This window comes from Lupinus angustifolius, chromosome LG16 (genome assembly GCF_001865875.1).
Source record: "Lupinus angustifolius cultivar Tanjil chromosome LG16, LupAngTanjil_v1.0, whole genome shotgun sequence".
NCBI lineage: Eukaryota > Viridiplantae > Streptophyta > Magnoliopsida > Fabales > Fabaceae > Lupinus > Lupinus angustifolius.
Window position 1 is genome coordinate 20,672,390 of NC_032024.1, and position 23,103 is coordinate 20,695,492.

Sequence of the window (23,103 nt, forward strand, 5' to 3'; positions counted from 1 at the left end):
TATATATATATATATAAATTAAAAACTACTGATTTGTGGGAAAAGAAAAACAATCACAATAAAATTTAAATGCAATTCATGTCATAAAACTTTGTTTATATATTTCCAAATTGATATTTTAAATGTTGAATAGTTTCTTTTGCACTCTATTATATATTATTACATAATTTTTCATGCACTTGTCTTTTGGATTAATAATTTCTTGTTTTCTCTAATTTCACTTTTCCTTCCTTTCATGTTAATAATGTTATATCAAGCTACGGAAACTTAGTACTAATAAAGTTTAACTCTAAATCAAAGCACCTTAAAAATAATACATTCAAATTGTATAAAATCACATTAAGGTTAATATTTTTTAAGCAACAAAGCACTCCACAAACTATATTGATTTAGAGAGATTACAAGGAGATTACATTGAAATGAATCTATAGCTAGGCAAACCTAACTTGTTTATATAGAAATCATTTGAAAATGTGAGATATAGAGAAATTCATATAAATGTGAGATATGAATGTGAGATATAGAGAAATTCATAGATGAAATTGTATTGTAGCATCTAATCCATCTATTGCAAATGCCTTTGCCTTTGAAAATATCCACCACCAAATATGAGTCACACTCTAACCAAATGGAATTCCAACCTTGTTTTTTATCAAATTCAATTGCCATCATTGTCATATTAAGTTCAGTAAATAAAGTATCTTACACCCCAAAGTAATCAACTATGCAGGCTAGAAAGTCCCCTTTGAAGTTCCTAAAAAATGCACCCCTCCCTGATTGACCAGGAGTTTCTTTAACAGCTCAATTAGAGTTGATTTTCATAGTATTCCAAGAAGGAGGGAGCCACATCACCTCTATGATTCTAGGTGTAGTTTTATAATTAATTTTGAGAGATTTGAAGATTGAAAATTCTTGTATAGATGAACTAGCAATGGTTGTTGATGTATTGCTAGAAAGAGTGATTGTCAATTTGATCTTAACCATGACCTTAGACAAGGTGATGGTTATGTCTTGGAATCTATCTTGGTTTCTGCAAAACCAGATAGTATTGATAGTATGCACAATGGGAGCAACCACCAATGACATAAGTTGAGGGCTGAAATTCTTCCTACAGGCTAGTAGAATGCTTGAAAATGAAGTTGTATCAATATGAACGGAAAAGAGACTACATATCCATTGTCATAGAGCAATTGCAAAAGGGAATAGGAGAAAAAGATGGTGAGAACTTTCCACACTAGCCCTGCAAAGATTGCATTTGGAAACTAAAGAGCAACTTTTTTTCTGGATATTCTCATCAATTGACATTTTCCCTTTGATCAATCTCCAAGTTGTGAAGGCTTTAGAAGGAGGAATTGAGGAAGACCAGATTGATTTCCACTAGTTTAGTGTATGAGTGATAGGGCTTATGCATTGATAAGCCTCTTTAAGAGTGAGGTTACCATCATTTGATTCTTTCCATATGAATTTGTCTTCCTTAAAAGAAGTGATTGTTCTTGATATTTGGAGAGTTATATGAGGAGAAGCCCTCAATCATCCAATTTGGAACTATCCATTTCGAATCATGTATGAAATCAGCAATTGAGGCCTTGAGATTAGAGTTCCATTCCTGAGGGATGCTAAGAGAGTGAACCAACGGCTCTCCAAGCCAATTATTAGTCTAAAAGTTTACGTGCTAACCATTTCTATATAACCATCTAGAATGAACTATGGTTAGCTGCCAATTTTGCCTTATATCCTGCCAAATAGAGGATTTGAATTATCTGCTTGAAGGGGTGCAAGAGTCATCAAATCTGGTTATGTAAAGAATTGCCCAGGCCTGATCAGAAGTCGTCACTTCCCAAGCAGTCTGATTCATCTTCTTGAGAGATTTGATTCCCAAGCCACTCATCTTAGAAGGTGAGCAGGCTTGAGCCCAAGCAATAGTTACCAGCATTTTGACCTTTATATCACCAGACCATATGAAATTCCTTATGCAAGAGTCTAGATGTGTAATCAACTTAGAAGGCCATGCGTAAATGTGAAAGCTTTAAATCAACATACTTTGAACCACTGATTTAACAAGTTCAACCCTTCCCATAATTGACAAGGTCAAACCTTTCCAATTTTCCAACTTCTGAGTGATTTGGTCAGCAATTGAATGAAGATGAACCTTTTTTGGCTTACCTTTGAAGAGGTGGACCCTCAAGTAGTGGAATGGAAGAGAGCCATCTAAAAAGCCCAGTGAAGATGATAGATTAGCAATCTTCCTAAAGGTAGCTTTGGCAGTGTAGAATTTGCACCTTGATGGATTAATGATCTGGCCTAAGGTCTCAGCATAGTCATCAAGAAGCTGGTTGAGGCTATCAAACTCCCTTTTAATACTCCTACAGAAGATCAATATGTCATTTGCATAAAGGATATGACTAGAAATCTACAGGTTCCTAGGGCCAAATATAGGTCTCATCTTGTCCTCTTAACATCCTCTACTCAGAACATCCTCTGCCAAACAAAAAAGAATGGGAGAGAGGGTCTCCCTGCCTAACACCTCTGCAATAGTTGAAAAAATCCATGTTTTGGCCATTAATATTAATTAAAAGTTTTGTAGAGAGGAGAATAGTGTTGATCCACTTAGTGAATGTCTCATTGAAACCAAAAGCCCTTAAAGTGTCAAGTAGAAATCCTCAATCCATAGTATCAAAAGCTTTTGTTATGTCTAACTTGATTGTCAAGTTACTTCCAAAAGTTTTATGCTCAAGCAGGTTTATTGCTTCAGAAGCAATGCAGAAACAATCTTTTATGTGTATATACTTGATGAAACCTCTTTGTTAAGGGGAAATAATCTGGCTGCAATAGAAGCAAGTCTATCAGCTAAGACCTTGAAGATGATCTTGAACTGAAAATTTGCTAGAGTAATGGGTCTATAATCCTCAATTCTCTCTGCATTAGGAGACTTAGGAATCATAATTACAGAATTAGAGTTGACATTAGGCAGTAACCAACCCTACAAAAAGAATTGAATGACAGAGTTGCATACAACCTTGCCAACAATGTCCCAAAAGTATTGATAGAAACATCCACCAAAACCATGAGGACTAGGGACACCCTCTCCATTCATTGAAAAGACAACTTCCTTTATTTCATCTTAGTAGGAACACCAGTTAACATAGTATTCTCATCATCACACACCAGACTTGGTATTACATTCTGGATTAGAAGTTAGGGGGATAATTATTGTTGGAGGCAAACAACTCCTTGTAGAAGAAAATAGCATGGTTACTGATTTCCTCTTGAGTGGTCAGAACAGTATCCCCATTCTTAAGGATAGACATTGATTTAGTGGTTTGCCTTAGTTTTGTGACCTTGTGAAAGAAACTTGTATTCATGTCTCCATGTATGTTCCAATTTAGTCTAGATTTTTCCTTCCAAAAATCCTCCTCAATAACTAAGGCTTCCATCAACTGATTTTGAGCATAGAGATCCTGATCCAATAAGTTTGGGTCTAGACCAGAGGCATTGATGCAATTTTGAATTCTCTCAACATTGGCAAAAACATTCTTGATTCTGAGAAGGAAATTTCCAAACACATTTATATTCCAGTCCTTTAGCTTATACTTGAGATTTTTAAGTTTTTGAGAGAGGATGAACATAGGACAACCATAGATTGATTCCCCCAAGTTTCCTCAACCAATCTATTGCAGTCTAAATGCCTAATCCACATTTTATGAAATCTAGATTGAGAAGTTCTGATGACTGAAGAAGATTCAGAGCCTAGGAGAATAACATGGTGATATGATGAGACTGTAAGAAGAGTGCAACATGACATCTACTGCCAAGATGTGATCCAAGTTTCATTGTAAATACATCTATCAAGCCTTTTTCAGTGAAAGCATCCCCCCAATTAAGCTTGAATTGTTATTAAAATTTTGGAAGTCCTCAGATGGAAATATATTAGACAACGTGGCACTCTTGCACAATTAAGATTCTAGTTTGAATAACTGAATGATCAGATAGTTGAGTTCACCTCTCGGTCTTTCCCCAATGTATCTAAGAGGTGTAATTTGTTGGCCAAACAACTCACACAAATAAAACTCAGTTTAATGATTCAAATCCAACACTCAATAAAATAGAAGTAAGAATAATTGTTTATTGAATGTAAAAGGGCATAGCCCCAATCCTAGAAAGAAAGGGAATTACTCAGTCGTGATAGAGAAGAGAATCTCAAATTCTAAATTAGAGAATTGCAATGTAAAAGTGTGTCCCTCCTTGAGGGAGAATCCAAGGGTGTCAAAGCACCCGATAAGATATATTAATGAGGAAACTTACAATAAGGACATTACAAACTTTTGAACCTATAGCTAGGCAAAAACATTCTATTCCTATTAAACTCAGAAGAAAGAAATTGAGGAATTGAGTTCCACCAAAAATCAGATTTATAAGTTACACCATAATTTGCAAGCTTGTCAGTACAAGAGTTCCCATCTCTATAGATGTGAGAGACCTTGAGATTGATAGAGTACAATATGATCTTGCAATGATCCCAATAGTTCCTTAACTTCCAGTAAGGAGTCATGTTTCCATTGAAGATTTCAACAACCATACTTGAGTCACATTCTAACCATAAGGCATTCCAAGACATAACTTTGGCTAGATGGATTGCAGAAATGACAGTGAACAACTCTGCATATAAAGAGTCTTGTATGCCAAGATAGATAGAAAAACAACCCAAGAAATCCCCATTACTGTCTCTAAAAATGGCACCTCCTCCTGCCTGACCTGGTGAGCCACGGGCAGCATCATCCGAATTCACCTTTACCCAACCCTGAGAAGGAGGGAGCCACAGAACCTGGGAAATGCCAGGAGCAGGGAGAAACTTAGGAGTAATCTGGAAGACTCTGATTAAACCAAACTCATACAAGGAAGGCTTTGCAGCCAACCTTGAATGGTTTCCAGATAAGGCCAAGTCTCTCTTGATAGCATGACACGCTTGGATAAGGCTGACTTTGTTGTCCTCAAACCTGCTTTGATTTCTGCAATACCAGATGCTGGAAATTATGTGGATTATACAAGCTGAAACCACAAGCTTCAACTGAGGGCTCCAACATGGCAGACAGACCATGAAGAGGCTATCAATTGAAGACTTATCCAAAGGAGAACCAATAAGGTTACCAAGCCAATTCCATAAAGAAATTGCAAAGTTGCACTCGAAGAAAAGGTGCCTGGAGTAATATAAATTTGTTTTTTTCACCAACGAGACATTGTTCTAGTGGTGTAAACTAAAACATCATTGGATCCTCAGGTATCGTATTATGTCAAAGGTCGAAGGTTTAATTTCTTACAGGAAAGTTATTTACTCTTACGTATCCCTAGTTACAATAGGGAAATCAATATTATGTTGTTCTTCTAGAAAATAATTGATTGGCTGATTATTTTTTAATTTTTCGAAAAAAATTTATACTTTAATTTAAAATAAAAAAGTTGGTCAAGACACTCTTTTGTCTTATGAGAGTCAACTTTATTATATTCATACATAAAATGTAACAAAATAAAGAAGTCTAACAAGTCATATTAACATTAAAAATGACTTCTTTATCGAGTTCTTAACATATTGACACTATTATACTAGTATATTGTTGGTGGATTCTAATGTATTTGTATAATCTTAAACATTAATTTGGAAAACGGAGTAATAAACAAACAAATCACGGAAGACAAAAGTTCACTTGATTATTCTTGGGTTTTTGAGTTCAAAAGGCCAATGAGAGTGAACATGGTACTCGATTATCCATCTAAAACAACATATAATTTACTATAAAGTAACATTTACTAACGTGGAGAGCCAGAGGTTCCAGTTTAATTTTTAAGACATTCAAACATAAATATATAATATCACAAATTAAACCAAGTACATCTTATTTGTAAGATACAAATTAAGGAGGAGTACTAAAAATAATGGTAGTTCCTGTATCAGCTAGCTATTTAGCTAGTTCTTGGAATCAAGTGCCAAAATAGTGCTGAGATTCATTGGATACATATACTTTGTAGTGCCAGACAAGATTTGTTGAGTGATCAAATTGTTGGCCCTTTCTGATGGATGAAATGGATCCCAAAATGCATATTGGTCACGATTTGGGCACAAATTTGATGCTGTAGTGCACAATCCAAGACCATTATAGGGTCCTTGACCACAACATGCTACTTTTGCTGTAATAAACCCTGCATCCACAACACCAAATGCTTTATAATATATGTATCTTTAATGCAAATGAAATGATATAAAGCCTTATTGCATCATTGTCATAAAAGAGAAAATAACATCAACTTTGTCCCTTTAATTAAAGTACTGGCCACTTTTAGTTGAATGTCTCTTATTGTTCTATACCTACTCTACCGCTCATAAATAGATGCAAAATATATAGTATATTGTCATAAATCAAAATGTATAATATGTATATTGTCATTTTCTTAATTTATTTTTTTAAATTAGAGAATTGGTTTTAATAAGGGAAATTAGTGTATTTACCAAATGCTTGAGGGTTATTGATGAAGTCATTGTGCATCTCTTGTGTGTTGGCTCCATTGAAGACATTTGAACCAACTTCAGTGTTAAGTTGTTGGATTATTTGATTAAGTTGAGGGTTGAATAATGATGCAGCACGTTGTAGTTCAGCTGAGCATTCACCATTTCTGCTTCTTTGAGCTAATTCTGCTGGAACACAACCTAATGGACCAGTTCCTGTTACCAACACCCTACGTGCTCCAAGATCATATAAATGCTGAAACACAATTTCATATTCAAATGTTATATATTATAACATGCATTTATATTTTTATATCTACACTTCATTGTAAAGAAAATTATTATTCTACACTTTAAATAATGTTTATGAATTATTTGTTTGTAAGATGAAACGTGTATAAAAATAAGGGTATATCTAGTATTCTGTAAAGGTTGTAGTTTTAAGTATTATTCTAACAATGGAATCTCTTATTATAAGTTTTTTGTGTGTACATATTCCTTGTTATAATTAAACCCTTATAAAGTAGCTTAAGAAATTAAAGTCATAAGTTAAGTTGTCACTCTCAATACAAGATATAAAAGTGAATTTAATGAGCAAAGCGATAATCATGTGGAAGGAAAATGACTTATTTAACTACCTAGAAAATAAATTAAGTTGGTCATGAAATAAGGTTATAATTAATGAGTGAGTAATTTACCCTTAGGATCTTCTTATACTCAGAAATCAAATATTTGACATAATCTGGTAAAGCAAATTGGCGTGATCTTGCAGAGAAAGGAACCAAGTAATAGTTATTGACGAAATCATTGCCTCCAAGAGTGATAAGGACTAATGCATCATTCACTAAGCTTTGAGCTTGTTCCTCTCCAATTATAGCACTAACCCTTTGTTGGTATTCTTGGAAATATTCTAGTTGTCTTGATATTCTTATAATGTTTATCTGAAATTGCAACAAAAAATTCATATATATTCTTGTTAAAGTCTCTCACATTGCATGGATCATATATGAAAAATGATTCATGGCAAATGCAGCTTGCGTTTATTCTAACATGATAATAAAACTCATCATGATAATAATATATGAAAAATAACTCTAGTGATAGAGTTACGGTCAATTATTCAAATACTATTATAATGTATAATAAAACCAAATTATAATGTATTTTCTAAACTACTAAACAATTGTCACTTTACCTATTTTCCGTAGAATAATTGACACATTATTATAGATTCAACATAATGATTCGATATTTTACTACTTTAGTACAATCAAGCTTTTTTTTGTTTCTCATAACGTTAGTACAGTGAAGTTAGATATACTATACAGTTGAACAAGAACAAAAAGAGTAGAAATAGTATATGGAAACATTTAATTTTGTGACATACAAATTGGATTCCAGTGTCATTGAGAATTCCAATGCCTGCAGAAGCAAAGTTGGCACCAACAAGCAATCTTTCCCCATTGAGCTCTGGACTTAAATAAGGCAATGTAGGTTCTGCCCCAAGTGCTTGACCTACAAAATCACACAAATATCATCATCATTATTGCTAACTTCACTATTTTAAATGCAGATTATAAAGTAAACAATAATGTCCCACCATGTGCTGTATAATTATGAAATAATGATCTTGCTGATTATTTATTTGATATTCAACTAATAAGACTAAACTAATGTTGCTATTATGGTTGTTTCATCAACACATTACAATCTTAATTATCACCAACAATTAAGGTAAACAAGGTTAAGTGTGATCAAATTTATAAAATCTAAAGTAATAGAGTGAAGAAGTTGGTAACTGATAAAATCAGGAATGTTATAGCCATTAGAGAAACGGCCAGTGGGTCTTCGAGTTGGATAATCAATTCCGTAAGGAGGAGAATCTGCTCTAGCTGTTGTTGCCAAGTAGTTGTTGTTGCCATTATCAACCAGTGAATCCCCAAACACAAAGAAAGCACGTGCTGCTTCTGCACCTTTGAAGCAGCATGCTACTACTACCATCAAAAGTGCTAAGACAATGAATGATGATGAGAAAAATGCATTGGTAGCCATGGATTATTTGATATGAAGAGAATAAAAGGAGTTGTGGTTATGCAAAATAGAGTGGAATATATATATATAGTATTGAGCTACTCTTCGAACTTATACAAAAATGAAGTTGCTATGTTGGTGTACAAGTGGAGTACTTGGGAGGTCTTATATATATAGTTCTAGGACCCTGTGACCTTTGGTAGGGTTATGAATGTAGCACTTGAGTGTGCAAAATAAAAATATGTTTACCCACGATTATTTTAATTTCTTCTAATAGTATACTCAACATCCACAACTATGAGATTAACACTTGATCTGGATAATGATTATGTAAAACAATTATGAAAATAATAATTATAGGAGCTATCCATTCAATACATTAAGAAAAGAAATACATCAATAAATATGATATCATGTTTTCAAATAAAATCTCAAATTTATTAGATTTATTCATATATTAACTTGTATTTTTTTTTACTTTTCTTTTTTCTTCTTAAGAAACTTATTTCACTAAATCATTTTATTAGACTTCTTTTAAACTTATTTTTCATGTAAAAAGTAATATTGACAAAACTAAAATGATAATACTTGCCATCTCAATATCATGGTAAAAAATACAAATTGTTTTATCACAAACCAAAATAAAGATAGGGACATATCTTTGGTACTATCAAAAACACAAACCAAAATAATAATAATAATAAATAGAAATTCTTGAATATTGTGTACTATATTTATGACCGAGTACCTGAAAAAATATAATATTTATCCAATAATAATATAAAAAGAAGTGAAAATTTGTGTAATATTTGAGGGGAACATATGTATTTTTTTAATAGAAAGAATATATATATATATATATATATAAAAAAGATGAAATAATATTCATCTTCCTCATATAGCATCTTTTTTATAGTTTGGGGCAACCTTTATAAGGTGGTACAATGTGGGGCAATCTTCATTTAAATTAAGTTTCTCCAAGCTTGTGAATGTGCATGCCACCACATTGACAATTTTTTAATAAAATTGTTTAAAACTAAACATGTCAACTACTTTGAAAAGCAATACAGAAAAATATTGAACAACCAAGTGAAGATTTTAACAACATATGAATATATCTACATGGTGCACCTATATTGTAAGAAAGGAGATTGATACTTAAAATGAAGTAATTGAATTGAGAAGTGAGACTAAATATGAAGAGAGATAATGTAATAAATGTTTTAAAACAAAATAACGTATGTTTTAAAACAAAATAACATAAATTATTTGAAATATTTTTGAAATGAAGTTGTATGAGCCTATAAAATCTAGATTTTTGGTCCAAATATTTGGGTACATGTTAACATGATCATTCATGAAAACAACTTGATTTATGTTAGCAAACATATATATTTATATATATATATATATATATAAAAGAAGTGACTCAAGTAAAAATAATTGTTATGGAAAGAAATGAAAATTGTTAATATGAATCATTAGATTTTATTTGAACTGTCAAGGTTAAAAGAAGTAATCATGTGACAAATAATTAATTTTTAATCATAATCATTTATGTATGCTTGTAATACATAAATTTATTTTTCTCATATTTTTTTATTTGAGATCTATTCTCACTTGATTCATTTCATATATATACATTCATTTAAAGTATCAAAATAACATATTAATTCTAAATAACAATAATTCGCAATTAAAGACATTAAATAAAAAATGTAAATTCATTTAAAGTGTTGTTATTCGTTCTTTTAAATATTTAAACTCATTGATGATTGAATTGGGGTACAATTTTCAATTATTTTATTTTCAATATAAATGATAATATTATCTACAAGAAATTTATCTTTTATCTTACTACATATTTTTGGTTGGTCTTCCTTGTTGAAAACAAATTTTTTGTAGTTGTTAAATGATAATAGTTAAGATAAGACGAATAACTCAACCAAACAAATAATATGCATTCACATTCTTCGTATTGCCAAAGTTACACTTCATTCAGAGATGATTTTGAGGTTCAAACATGAATAACTAATGATATCAACAATAAAATGTTCAATATTAAAGGGCTTATAAAAATACATATTGTTATCAATATTAAAGGACTTATAAAATTTTATAGGATTTTAGACTTTGGCTATAGTTTAACAAAGGTAATTTGTGATTCTCATAATTTATATAAGCAATATCAATATCTACAATTTGATTCAGATTATATTGTTGTGTTAGTGTAGCGGAAGCAATCGTTGCATAGCGTTGGTCACAAGTAATCAAATAAAGTGCATAGAATAAATAGAAGAGATGAGACAAGAGCATAGTTATTAAAACCGTACCGTACCGGCCGGTTCAACCGGAAAACCGGTGAACCGGTCCCCTAACCGGTACGGTACAGGTGTTGAACCGGCCAAGTATCAAACCGGTCAAAACCGGTCAAAAATCGGTCCAAACCGGTCAAAACCGGTCAGAACCGGTGAACCGGCCGGTATTTTACTAAACCGGCCAGTTTATACACATTTATATATATTTTTTTTTTAAAAACTTAAAAACTCATTACAAGGATGACCCATCTTTTTAACTCTTCTTCAACACTTCAAGACACATGCTTCCAAGACATACTTAAATTACACATTTTGGTTCCTAACATTCGTGTGTAATCTCAGTGACATTTGTGTAATCTTGGAGTACTGTCTGAAGATAGGATTTGGTAGAAAAGTGTAATATTCATATTAGACAATTTTGACTCATTGATGTTAAATGTTAAAACTCTAAATTTATTATTGATTATAAATTTGAGCTACCTATTTGGAATTTTTTTTGTTATAGGTTTATATATATATAAATATAAGTAAGTATGTCCGGTTTAACCGGCATGCGGTTTAATTACTGAACCACTGGTTGAACCACTGTACCACTATACCAGTACCCTGACCGGTTTGATAACCGGTACGGTTTTAACAACACTGGACAAGAGAATTTGGTAATGGGATTCGACCAATTGTGTTTTCATCCCAGGAGTGTTGAGTGACTACTAAGATATTATTATAGAATAATGATTACAAGCTCTAGCACACCTATGTGCCCAAGAGCACATGAAGTGTTTCTATATGGTGCACATTATAACAAGGGACTTGAATCCAATATATAACATTGATTACTCTACTATATTATAATATTAGGCAATTTGGGACTAATATAATAATGTATTTCAAGCATCCCAACAATCTTCACTTTGATTGAAATAGATGAATATTTCGCTCATTAGGAACTCTATGCAAGAATTTCCACCTTAGCGAATATTTTGTTCCACCTTCCTTAATGCCTAATTTTCTTAAATAACTCCTCCACATAAGAGATTCCCCCTCCCCTTCAGTATAAGCTTTTCTGAGTATCATTGATGATGTTACCAAGAGCTTAGCTCTCCAAACTTTTAATGCACCTTCTCATACCACCATCTAATGAAACATGCTGCCTAGCCATCTATTGTTATGAAGTATTTTGATATTATGGAACATTTACATCAAAGTTCACTAACAATTGCTTTCTTCAATACTCAATTAGTTGAACTATGGAGTTTCCTTAAAAAACCTCAAGCGCTACCACCATTGTCTAATCTGATAATCATAGTTCAAAAGAACTATCATACACCACCATAAGGAGTATACACAAGGAATACATTTTGCATCAATGTCAATCAATGCCTATCTCACACCTTTGCATCCAAGCCAATGCGCATATCACACCTTGCATCTCTACTAGTGTTTGTGTTACACCTTACAGTCAAGCCAATGCTCGTGTTACACTCCACATCAAAGTAAACTAACGCCTCTGTGCTTTTGTAGATCCACTAATAATTAATATCCTTCATTACGACGTCATAGACACACCATTAAGATATTCTAGTTTTCATCTCAAATGACATCATTCTCTCAACATCTAGGAGATATTGTCAAATCTGACTCATCACCTCTATCTCCACCTCAGTCTCAATCCAATACATGGACTTCTTGGGTTCTGGCACAAACACAACTCTGGCCCCATCATGTTCACGTCATGTTTCCTTCTCCTTCAACTCATCTACTTTATCATCGTACAATACCTTATAGACCTTGTCCAACCAACATGCCTTCGCCCTATATAGCCATAATCTAATGTTTAGGTTAAGTGTCATCTACCCATTGGCTCTGATACCAATTGTTGGTACAGCGAAAGCAATCGTTGTGCATCGTTGGCCATAAGTAATCAAATAAAGTGTGTAGAATAAATAGAAAAGAAGAGACGAGAGAAATTGGTAACATGGTTCGGTCAATTGTACCTACGTCCTCATGAGCATTGAGCGACTACCAAGATATTATTAGATAATAAGGATTGCAAGCTCTAGTACACTCATGGGTCGAAGTGTCCATGAAGTTGTCTATTTGGTACACATTATAACAAGGGATTTGAGTCCAATATATAACAATGATTACTCAGCTCTATTCCAATACTAGACAATGTGAGACTAATACAATAATATATGTGGTTATGATTTTCAAATTGTGTGGTTGTTAATTCTATTTTATTTTATTTTTGCTTAATGGTGCGTTGATCTTTCTATTTGTATTGACGTTTTCTATAACCTGTAATCGGGGTGACACCTCTCCACCATTGTTGACAGTTGTATAAGCTAGATCTTGTTTGTCCTATATTTCGTTTGGTCTGCACATAAATGGTTGGTTTGTGACATATCCTGGAACTAGGGTGAAAGAAAGTTGAACGTAAACATATTTGTTGTCCGAAAAAATGTGTCATTTTATGTCATTTATTATGATTGGTCAAAAATGCACTTAATTATTAAGTTTATAACTTAAATATTTTCTCAACCAATCATAAGAAATGATACATGTAACAGCTCACTTTATCTAACAATATATGTGCTCCCAAGGTGAACACCCAAAACTACGTACCATATTGGTTGTCAACTAGACATTTATAATCATTTATAAAAACGCATTAATGAATAGGAAAAACGACATTCATTATATAGTAGACTGAGTAAACACTAGTTTGTAAATTGTAAGCTTAATTACCCAGTACCCATCACCACCTTCTTCTTTTCCTCCTAATGGTCAAAGAAATTAAAAAGAAATAACTCGAATTTAAACGAGTATATATCCATCAAATAAATGGAGGAAAATAAATAAAAAAGCATAATTTTCTTTTTAATACCAACCATTGTTTAAAACTTTAAATGCTAGCATGTACCTAAACAAGTCGACACAATTATGTGCTTTTATTTTAGAGCTATGAATGAACCTTAAACATTGATGGATTAAAACAATACTTATGTGTTTTTTTTATCTATGAAGGTTAATGAATGATTATAGGGGCCACTTGATATGGTAATATATGAATGATGAAAGTAAAAGTAATGGTATGAGGTGTATAGACTTTATAATACCAACCACTCATCACCTAATATCCTTGACATCAAATAATTTTGCTGGAGAAAACGGTTCAACTAACATCCCTTCACCCCTTTAATTTGATCCATCTATAATTGTATCTAGCTACTAGGATATTTTTCTTCAACCAACTTTTCAGGCTATTCAAACCCAAAAATTAAAATGAAACTCATCAAGTATATATCATCCACACAAACTTATACCTGTATGTTTAATTACCTTCTTCACTCCAGTAAATAAATAAAATAATTTACATTGTAGGATGACCTTATTTATATTTCCTTAAATAAATAAGTAAATAAATATATCCCTTATTAATTTGTGGTTGTCTTATATTTTGCTAGGGCTTCATTGTAATGAAAACATTGGTCAAGGTCAAATTGCATTTAGGTTTATTTTAATTTACTCCATATAACGCATTTGGAGGCTGAGTTAATGTCACAACATACTATAAGTGATTCATGACTCTTACATTGGTCCCTTTATATTTATTTCAACATTGTTTTTAGGTAGCCACCCCTCTTAAGGTAGGTATATTTATTAAATGCATTTAGGAGGTTTTTTATACTTGTATTTCTTTTCATGTGGTTACTTTTTGGTACTCACACATCCTACACGCCCTACACTTACACAAGGATGTGTCTATGAGAAAATACACACGATTTTGAAATGTTTGTTTGTTTTTTAGGGTAATAACTTTGAACGATGAAGTAGATTTATGAGATGACACTAAAATATTATAATTTTCTTCTTTTTCCTCTAAAGTCTAACTCGCAAACATATCTTTAAGAAATCCTTAATAATAAGCACAATTAATTATAGTGACACCCCTGAGTTTAGTGATATTACGCAAATCATTCATTTTTTTTAAACTTACACAAATCACCCATAATTATATACATACATTACATTGGCCACCACCCTATAGGAAAGATAAGTTTAATTTCTTAAACAAAAAATGTTGACGAGTGTAATTAAGTCAAATAAAATATGGTATATTGTGAAGACAAGTTCAAATATTATAAGAGTCAATGTTTATTCATTATTTTTGGTTCATTATATTGTAAGTAATCAAAATAATAAATATATATTGAATCTTATACTATTTTGACTTGTCTTCACAATATATCATATTTTGCTTAACTTAATTACATTTGTCACTATTTTTTGTTTAAGAAATTATATTTATCTCTCTTATATTGGTGATTAGTGTAATGTATGTATATAATCAGGGATGGTTTGTGTAATAATTAGGCGTGATTTGTATAGGTATAAAAAATGGATAATTTATATAATTTGAATAAAACTAAAGGGTATAATTTACTCTAATAAAAATAATGTAATAGGTAAGTTTATTCATCATTGATCTCATAGTAAGGCTATCTAAAATAAGTGAAGAAAATGTTGTGGAATAAACATTAGACAATATTTTGTTGGACTTGATCATACTCAAAATGAGTTGGATCTCATGTTGGTATGCCTAAGTGCATATACAACCATTTTTGGTCAACTAATTTGGTCTGGCTCAATTGGGCTCGAGTCCTAATCACTTCAGCCCAAATCCAATTAGATAGCCTAAATTGTTGACTCTACCTTAATAAATAAGATTATTTTCAAATGAATTTGTAGTGTATTCATTCTTAAATAACCAAGTGCATCAAAATCTTAACTTGACAAATGAAGCATTTTGATGTTAAAGTGTTGATAATAGACACATCCTTTAAGCATGTGTCTTTAAAGGAAGAAAACAAGAGGAAATAAAATGGATTGGGAAAAATACAAAGAATATTCTATTTTCCTTGTTTGAATGAGGAAGGAAAAGAAAATAAGAACATGAGTCACACACCAAAACTTGTCTTTCCAATCATAGGAAGAAAATGACAAAACTTGATGATTTTAGATTATAAGGGAATACTTATAAATAGCTTTTAAGATTTAATTTAGAATATAAATGGTTGCACTTTGTGATTATACACTTTGACATCATTAAACTTATTTGACTCATGTTCTTCTAATGTCAAGTATTTTGAAAAGTTCATAAAGATAGTGCATAGCATAATCACACATTCACAATCTAGAAGATGCAACCAAAGGATATGACACATTTTATTAGTGGCAGCAGAGAGCAACACCAATTTGGGTACATAATCTTAGTAACTTAGCATCACAAACCACACTAGCTAGAGGGGAACATCAAATCTAGAAGATAGGAAAACAAAGGAGGCATACAACACTACATAGAACAATGCTACATAAATATGACAAGGTTGTAGATGCATCAATTATTATCAAGTCATGGAATCAAGGGCCATGATAGTGGTGAGATTCATAGGGTGCATATACTCAGTTGAGCCTCTTAGGATTTGTTGAACTATGATTCTGCTAGCTCTTTCAGATGGATGGAATGGATCCCAAAATGCATAAAGGTCTCTGTTTGGACACAAGTTTGAGGTTGGTGTGCATAGTCCAATACCATTGTATGGGCCCTGCCCACAGCATGCTATCTTTGATGTCACAAAACCTGTCACCACAAATATATATATAACAACCTTTATGTCAATTCAAACTAAATTCTAATCACATATGAAGCATGGACATGGATACGTGTGTCGATTACGATAGGTATACCATAAGCTCGAGGGTTGGAAACGAAATCCATATGCATTTGATAAGCATTAGCAGCAATGAAAACATTAGAGCCAAGTTCTTGGTTGAGTCCATTAATCATTTGAACAAGTTGAGGATTGAATAAGTTAGCAGCTCTTTGAAGTTCAACATCACAATCACCATTTGTGCTTCTTCTTAATGCTAATTCAGCTGGAACACACCCCATTGGTCCTGTACCCGTTACAAGTACCCTTCTACCTCCCAAATCATAAAGCTTCTGCATTTGTTTTCAATTATATATAAGTTGTTTTCATATATAATCTAGCTACTGAGAATGTGCATTAAATATATATAATAATAAGATGTATGAAAGTGACAATAATAACTTTTGATATTCTCACCAACCAAAACACACATACATGTTAGATATTACTAACTTGCACATGCAGCAAAGATCATTATTTGGTGAATATATAAGAGATGATTAATAATGCATACCCTTAGAACTTTGCGGTACTCAGAAATGAGATAGTGCACGTAATCTGGAAGAGAAAATTGGCGTGATCTTGCTGAATATGGAACCAAGTAGTAATTGTTTACAAAATCATTGCCTCCAAGAGTTATGAGAACAAGTGCTCCATTCACTACTCTCCTTGCTCCTTCACTTCCAATATGTGCACTCAACCTTTTCTGGTAATCTTTGAATAGCTTGAATTGCTTCTGGATATGAATGATGTGCAACTGCCAAATAATTACTATCAATAAACCAATATATATATATATATATATGTAATTACTATGCTACTTCTTCAGCATATATTATTAGTGTTATTCCCATGACTCATATATAACTCTCATTATGGTTAATATAGACTTACAAACTGAAATCCTGTGTCATTGAGAATTCCAATCCCAGCAGATGCAAAATTGGCACCAACTAGAAGCTTCTCTCCAACTAGTAGAGGGCTCAAATATGGCAATGTAGGTTCTAAGCCAAGATCCAAACCTGAAATTAATTCATAACATTGTTTCACATACACATTATCAAAACCAGGTTTCACATACTCTAGTAAAAGGGTATATAATGTTACTAATCAAAATGATTTATTTATACTGATTAAGTCGGGGATGTTAAGGCCATTAGAGAATCGTCCAGTAGGTCTATGTGTTGGATAATCAATGCCATAAGGAGGAGCATCAGCACGAGCAGTAGTTGCTAAGAAATCATTGTTACCACTATCGACAAGTGAATCACCAAATACAAAGAAAGCACGTGTGTGTTGTTGAGCAGAAGCAGCAGAAGAAGAACAAAGAGCTACAACAACAATGCTTATTGCTACACCAAACACATAAGAACTAGCCATGGCTTTGTATTTATGTATCAATGTATGTGTGTGTGTGTCTAGTGTTATATATTTTTTAATGATTCTAAGATGCATGAGAGAATTGTGTGAAAGGACTATATATAAGGTTGATGAGTATTAGAGTGTAAACCACATTGTTACATTCATAAATGTTTTGTTCTACCACCTCTTGTTGAGATTTAAAGCAAACCGCCAAATGAAGAAGAATCAAGTTAACCTTTTTCATCTATTATTACAGTATCTAAGGTATATATCAGTTATTTCTAGCCGCAAAGGTAGAGATGGGATCTTTATCAGAACCACAAGTACACACAAAATTTATTATTTTTACCACTATGTGTTCATTTTATTGAGTCACTATGGTCTATGCATGTTATCTATGTTATATTATATATACATTTTGTATCCCCTCACTTGTTTGATTAAAATGATATACAATTTGTGACTAGCTAGTTCCTTGAAAATTATCAAATGAAGCAGTTTTGAGATATTAATTTAGTGTTTTGGCATTGATTAATTGGTTAATTTGAAAAACAACCAACCATCAACTATAACCCCTAAAGAACTAGATTCCCTAAACAAGGTAGAGGAATGATAGGGTGTAGGAGGTTGATTTGGTAGAAAGGAATAGAGTGCAGGAGGTTGTGGGTTCGAATCCCACCATCAACAAAAATGGGAGTTATAAAGGTGGTTTGATGGTAGGGTGTAGGAGGTTAAGAGTGGAGTCTCACAACAGTAAAATACTAACATATTAACAACTAACATACTAACAATTGCCGATAAAAAAAAAGGTAGAGGAATGATGAAAGAAATATCTTATCAAGGTAATCATATTTGTTTTGGATGATATATTCTTCGGCACTTGAGTCTGCGTAGATCACATCTAGACAAATAGAAGTGGATCGTCGAGCAATGTTACGAAATGTCCGCTGAGGTGGATAAATATGGGTTTGCATATTTCTAGACAAACAACTATTAAGGTGGGAATGTGGATGTTGATTTGGTAGAAAGGAAAATGCATATACCTTAAGGTCTTCCATTTGATTAAAATATGATATTCTTCCTTCATTGATAATGGCACATGAACATTTTTCAATGAATTTGATTAGTTTATTGAATGGTCCTTCAAAGTTGTAAGTAGTTTATTTCATAAGACATGTTATTTAATTACAAAATCACAATCAATCTAATTCCAGAGAAATAACCAAACCAAGGAACTCTTAAATCTCAGATATATATGAACCGAATTTATGCACCACAAAATTAGGTAGTGATATTGAAAGATGAATGGAACACTAATATAAGCACATAAGCACATGTAATGTAACATGAGAAAAAAAACAGGCTTCTATAGTGTTGACACTATCACATTCCAGATATTAAAATTCATTAATGATTAATCATAAGGTTTTCCAATTAAATTGTACGGTCACTCTCATATTATTCTGTTTTAAGCTAAACATGATCTAAAGAAATATATCTATATATATACATCAACAATATATATGATTGTTTCTTATATATGTATATAATAAGGATTCAATTAAAGGGTGGGACTAGGAAGAGACAAATATACATGTGATGGCATAAATAGAGTGGCCTTTTATCACACCTACCCTCCTATACTTTCACTACTACCTTATGTATTCTTTCTTTTCATTTTTTTCTCTTTTCGTTAAAAATAAATGTATCAACAAACACATCAAATCTTGCTAAGCAGAATTTGGTATAAAAATATGAATGTAATATTTATGTATCGATAGTATAAAGATATATAATCAGTGTATTATTCAATATTTATTTGTATTACTTTTGCTCAAGAGTCAATGATTATTGATTAAAAATGAATTATAAATGATATAATAATAATAATGTAAAATACATCTTTTTCTCTAAAAATATTCATATTAACTCATTTCTCATTAATATCTTAATCAATTAAGATATTTTTTATTTAGAATCAATATGTAATTAATTGATTTTATTTACAATTCAAATATTATGTAAGATTTATTCCTCAATATCTAAAAGATTTCTTAATAATTTTAAAAAAGTCATAGAATATTATTATGACAATCATATATAAATAAACAATATTAATTCAACCTTAATATTAAATATATTTTTTAGGTTTTTGGATCGGACAAAATTAGATATTCATATAATTGATAGTTGGTAGCAAACTTAATCTTTATAACACTAATGTGGTGCACTTTTCTTTGAAGGGCTAATTTGTTGGAAAATATAATCTTTGTGAGACTAATTTGGTCATAAATTTCTTTGGAGGAACGGGTCAAAAAAGTTTCTCTAGAGGACTAAGTTTATTGCAAATACAATCTTTGCATAACAATAGTAAAGGAAGCACAATATGATATTTGTTGGAGAACCAAACTAATTATATTATTATTATGATGATTTGAAATAAATTTTAAACAATTTTGACACTGAACAAGAAAGCATAATAATAACAATCAATAATAATACAACATATGGTAGAAATTTGGCATAGATGTTTAGAGAAGTAATTGTTAATAAGTGGTTGTTGAATCCAAAAGCATGATGGTACTGAGATTCATTGGGTTCATGTATTGATTGGATCCAAGCATGAATCTATCAACAATCAATCTATTAGCTCTTTCACTTGGATGAAATGGATCCCAAAATGCATAAAGATCTCTGTTTGGACATAGGTTAGAAAGAGGAGTACATAGTCCAAGTCCATTGTATGGTCCTTGACCACAGCATGCAACTTTTGATGTAACAAATCCATATGCTTGTGGGTCACTAATAAAATCCATATTCATAGCAAAAGCATTTGCAGAAATGTATACATTTGATCCAATTTGAGTGTTGAGGTTATTCAATAATTGAACAAGTTGTGGGTTGAATAAATCAGTAGCTTGATTAAGATCTGGTGAACATTCACCATTTCTACTACGTTGAGCTAACTCTGCTGGTGCACAACCTATTGGTCCTGTCCCTGTCACTAGAATCCTCCTTCCTCCCAATTCATAAAGCCTCTGCATCCATCCAACATTTACATCAATATATTAGCTACAAGACAATTTTACTTGAGAGAGGTTCATCTAGGATAAACTTAAAAAGTATTGAATAATGAGCCATGCATTTTAATAATTAGAAAGGTGCATGGGTGTGTCAAACTATCACCTTGTAAGGTCGTATATATTTCATGTTCTGGATCAATCAGATTTTAACTAGTAACAATGTTTAATTGGTTCGAGATAAAAAATGAGACAGCGTTGAAGACGAGTAATCTCGTGTGAAACAAGTGGAGTTATGGAAAAAAAGACAGGTTGGTGAAAACAGGTGACCGTTCATGCCATTATTATATTTATAGCATCCTCTTGAATGCTATCACCCAATATATTGTGGGAAGTAATGACAAGTAGTACCGTATAGAGAGTGTAAGCAAATTTCACTCACCATTTTAAACTAAGTTTCAGATCTAGTTTAATTTGGGCTTCAAACTTATAACTTTCACCTAATTATCTACTAGTTGAAGTAACAGTTTTGAAGTACGTAGGATGTGGGAAACTATGTCATAAATGTAAAATTAATGTGTTCTGTGCAAGTTAGGAATAAAGAATTCTGATAGGTGAAACTCATAAAAACAAGATGATGAAAAATATTCTTTTTTTGTAAAAATAGTTTAATGCACATACAGCATGCAAATATTAGTTAATAAAACACGTTACTCTAAATGTTCAAATAATGAAGGTAACACAAAGAAGATATAATAGGGTATCACATGCATGTAGCATGCAACTTCTATATATTTACATTATTTATAGCTATCCCATACATGCTTATAATAATAATGATGATAATATGATGAGAAAAAGAAAGTGGAGTACGAAGGATAGGAATACATACAAGAAGGATTTTGCGATACTCAGAAATGAGGTAAACAACATAATCAGGGAGTGTAAATTGGCGTGATCTTGCAGAGAAAGGGACCAAGAAATAGTTATTCACAAAATCATTGCCACCTAAAGTTATGAGGATTAGTGCTTCATTCACAAGTCTTTCAGCTTGTTCTTCTCCTATTAGGGCACTCACTCTTTGCTGATATTGCTCAAAGTATTGCAATTGTTGGAATATTCTGATTATGTTTACCTGCATCATCCAAATATACCCACCCATATATATGTTTTGTTTTATACAAATAATCTGAAAACAAATTCACTCAAATAATAATTCACTTTTTTTATAGGCTTACAAATTGAATTCCAGTATCATTTAGAATTCCTATTCCAGCAGAAGCAAAGTTGGCACCAACTAATAGCCTCTCTCCATTCAGCTCTGGACTCAAATATGGCAATGTGGGTTCTGACCCAATTCTCTCACCTACAATTATATATATATGCATATAAGAAGCAACAAATTAAATATAGCTTAGGTGATGTACATATCAAATTTAAGTGTAGTACTAATACAAGTTTGTCATAATCAACAAAAGTATGGAGTTGTGAAAGCTACTGAAATAATTAGATGCTACAACATTAAAGAGTGTTAAAAGCTTAAACAACACAAAACAAAAATGTGCATCTCCCGAGTCCCAACATTTTTTAAAGCATTCATTAACACAATCTTCATTTACTAAATTAAAGTATTTAGATTTAATGATTATATAGTAAATAGTAAAAATGATGTTGATAAAACAACCACTATACTTACTGAAAATGTTTGCAATGTTGAGACAAATAATGTTCATCTCCCCATAGTTTCTATAACACCACTTTTACATCTAGTTAAATCTTAACCATTATACTTTAAACCAAAAATGTTATTAAAACCAATGATTATATCATTACTCACTTATAATGTCTGGAATGTTGAGGCCATTAGAGAAACGACCAGTAGCTCTATGAGTTGGATAATCAATCCCATAAGGAGGTGAATCGGCACGAGCAGAGGTGAGAAGATAGTTATTGTTACCATTATCAACTAATGAATCACCAAAAACAAAAAATGGTCGAGCCTCAGCTTGTGGAGCAAGAATGGTCCATGTGAAGAAGATAAGGTGACATATAAATATAGAAGACATGAAAAAGAAACTTGGGTTGTTTTGGTCCATATATGAGATAGATAGATAGATAATAGTGTGACCAAAACAAAGCTAAGACTATAAATGGCAAAGTTT

General features: G+C 32.0%; 3 protein-coding genes across 3 annotated transcripts; all 3 read right to left on the minus strand.

Moving 5' to 3' along the window:
* On the minus strand, positions 5,836-8,604 carry LOC109329703 (GDSL esterase/lipase At5g33370-like). Its single transcript, XM_019563457.1, has 5 exons — positions 8,296-8,604; positions 7,884-8,011; positions 7,195-7,437; positions 6,500-6,752; positions 5,836-6,192 (listed from the first exon to the last, which is right to left on the minus strand). The coding sequence occupies exons 1-5, from the start codon at positions 8,546-8,548 to the stop codon at positions 5,960-5,962; spliced, it is 1,110 nt and encodes a 369-aa protein (XP_019419002.1). The 5' UTR covers positions 8,549-8,604; the 3' UTR covers positions 5,836-5,959.
* LOC109329700 (GDSL esterase/lipase At5g33370-like) lies at positions 16,051-18,016 on the minus strand. The gene is made up of 5 exons (XM_019563453.1): positions 17,690-18,016; positions 17,454-17,581; positions 17,074-17,316; positions 16,597-16,852; positions 16,051-16,489 (listed from the first exon to the last, which is right to left on the minus strand). Exons 1-5 carry the CDS (start codon positions 18,012-18,014, stop codon positions 16,257-16,259), a joined length of 1,185 nt encoding a protein of 394 aa, XP_019418998.1. The 5' UTR covers positions 18,015-18,016; the 3' UTR covers positions 16,051-16,256.
* LOC109329702 (GDSL esterase/lipase LTL1-like) lies at positions 20,376-23,103 on the minus strand. Its single transcript, XM_019563456.1, has 4 exons — positions 22,779-23,103; positions 22,180-22,307; positions 21,834-22,076; positions 20,376-20,959 (listed from the first exon to the last, which is right to left on the minus strand). The coding sequence occupies exons 1-4, from the start codon at positions 23,035-23,037 to the stop codon at positions 20,468-20,470; spliced, it is 1,122 nt and encodes a 373-aa protein (XP_019419001.1). The 5' UTR covers positions 23,038-23,103; the 3' UTR covers positions 20,376-20,467.

Coding starts and splice junctions, on each gene's coding strand:
- LOC109329702 (XM_019563456.1), bottom strand. CDS start 23,037: ATGGACCAAAACAACCCAAGTTTCTTTTTCATGTCTTCTATATTTATA. Junction 22,308..22,778: donor CAACATTCCAGACATTATAA/GTGAGTAATGAT, acceptor ATATAATTGTAG/GTGAGAGAATTGGGTCAGAA. Junction 22,077..22,179: donor ATGATACTGGAATTCAATTT/GTAAGCCTATAA, acceptor TGGATGATGCAG/GTAAACATAATCAGAATATT.
- LOC109329700 (XM_019563453.1), bottom strand. CDS start 18,014: ATGCATCTTAGAATCATTAAAAAATATATAACACTAGACACACACACA. Junction 17,582..17,689: donor TAACATCCCCGACTTAATCA/GTATAAATAAAT, acceptor AATTAATTTCAG/GTTTGGATCTTGGCTTAGAA. Junction 17,317..17,453: donor ATGACACAGGATTTCAGTTT/GTAAGTCTATAT, acceptor ATTATTTGGCAG/TTGCACATCATTCATATCCA.
- LOC109329703 (XM_019563457.1), bottom strand. CDS start 8,548: ATGGCTACCAATGCATTTTTCTCATCATCATTCATTGTCTTAGCACTT. Junction 8,012..8,295: donor TAACATTCCTGATTTTATCA/GTTACCAACTTC, acceptor GTGATTTTGTAG/GTCAAGCACTTGGGGCAGAA. Junction 6,753..7,194: donor AGTATAAGAAGATCCTAAGG/GTAAATTACTCA, acceptor ATTGTGTTTCAG/CATTTATATGATCTTGGAGC.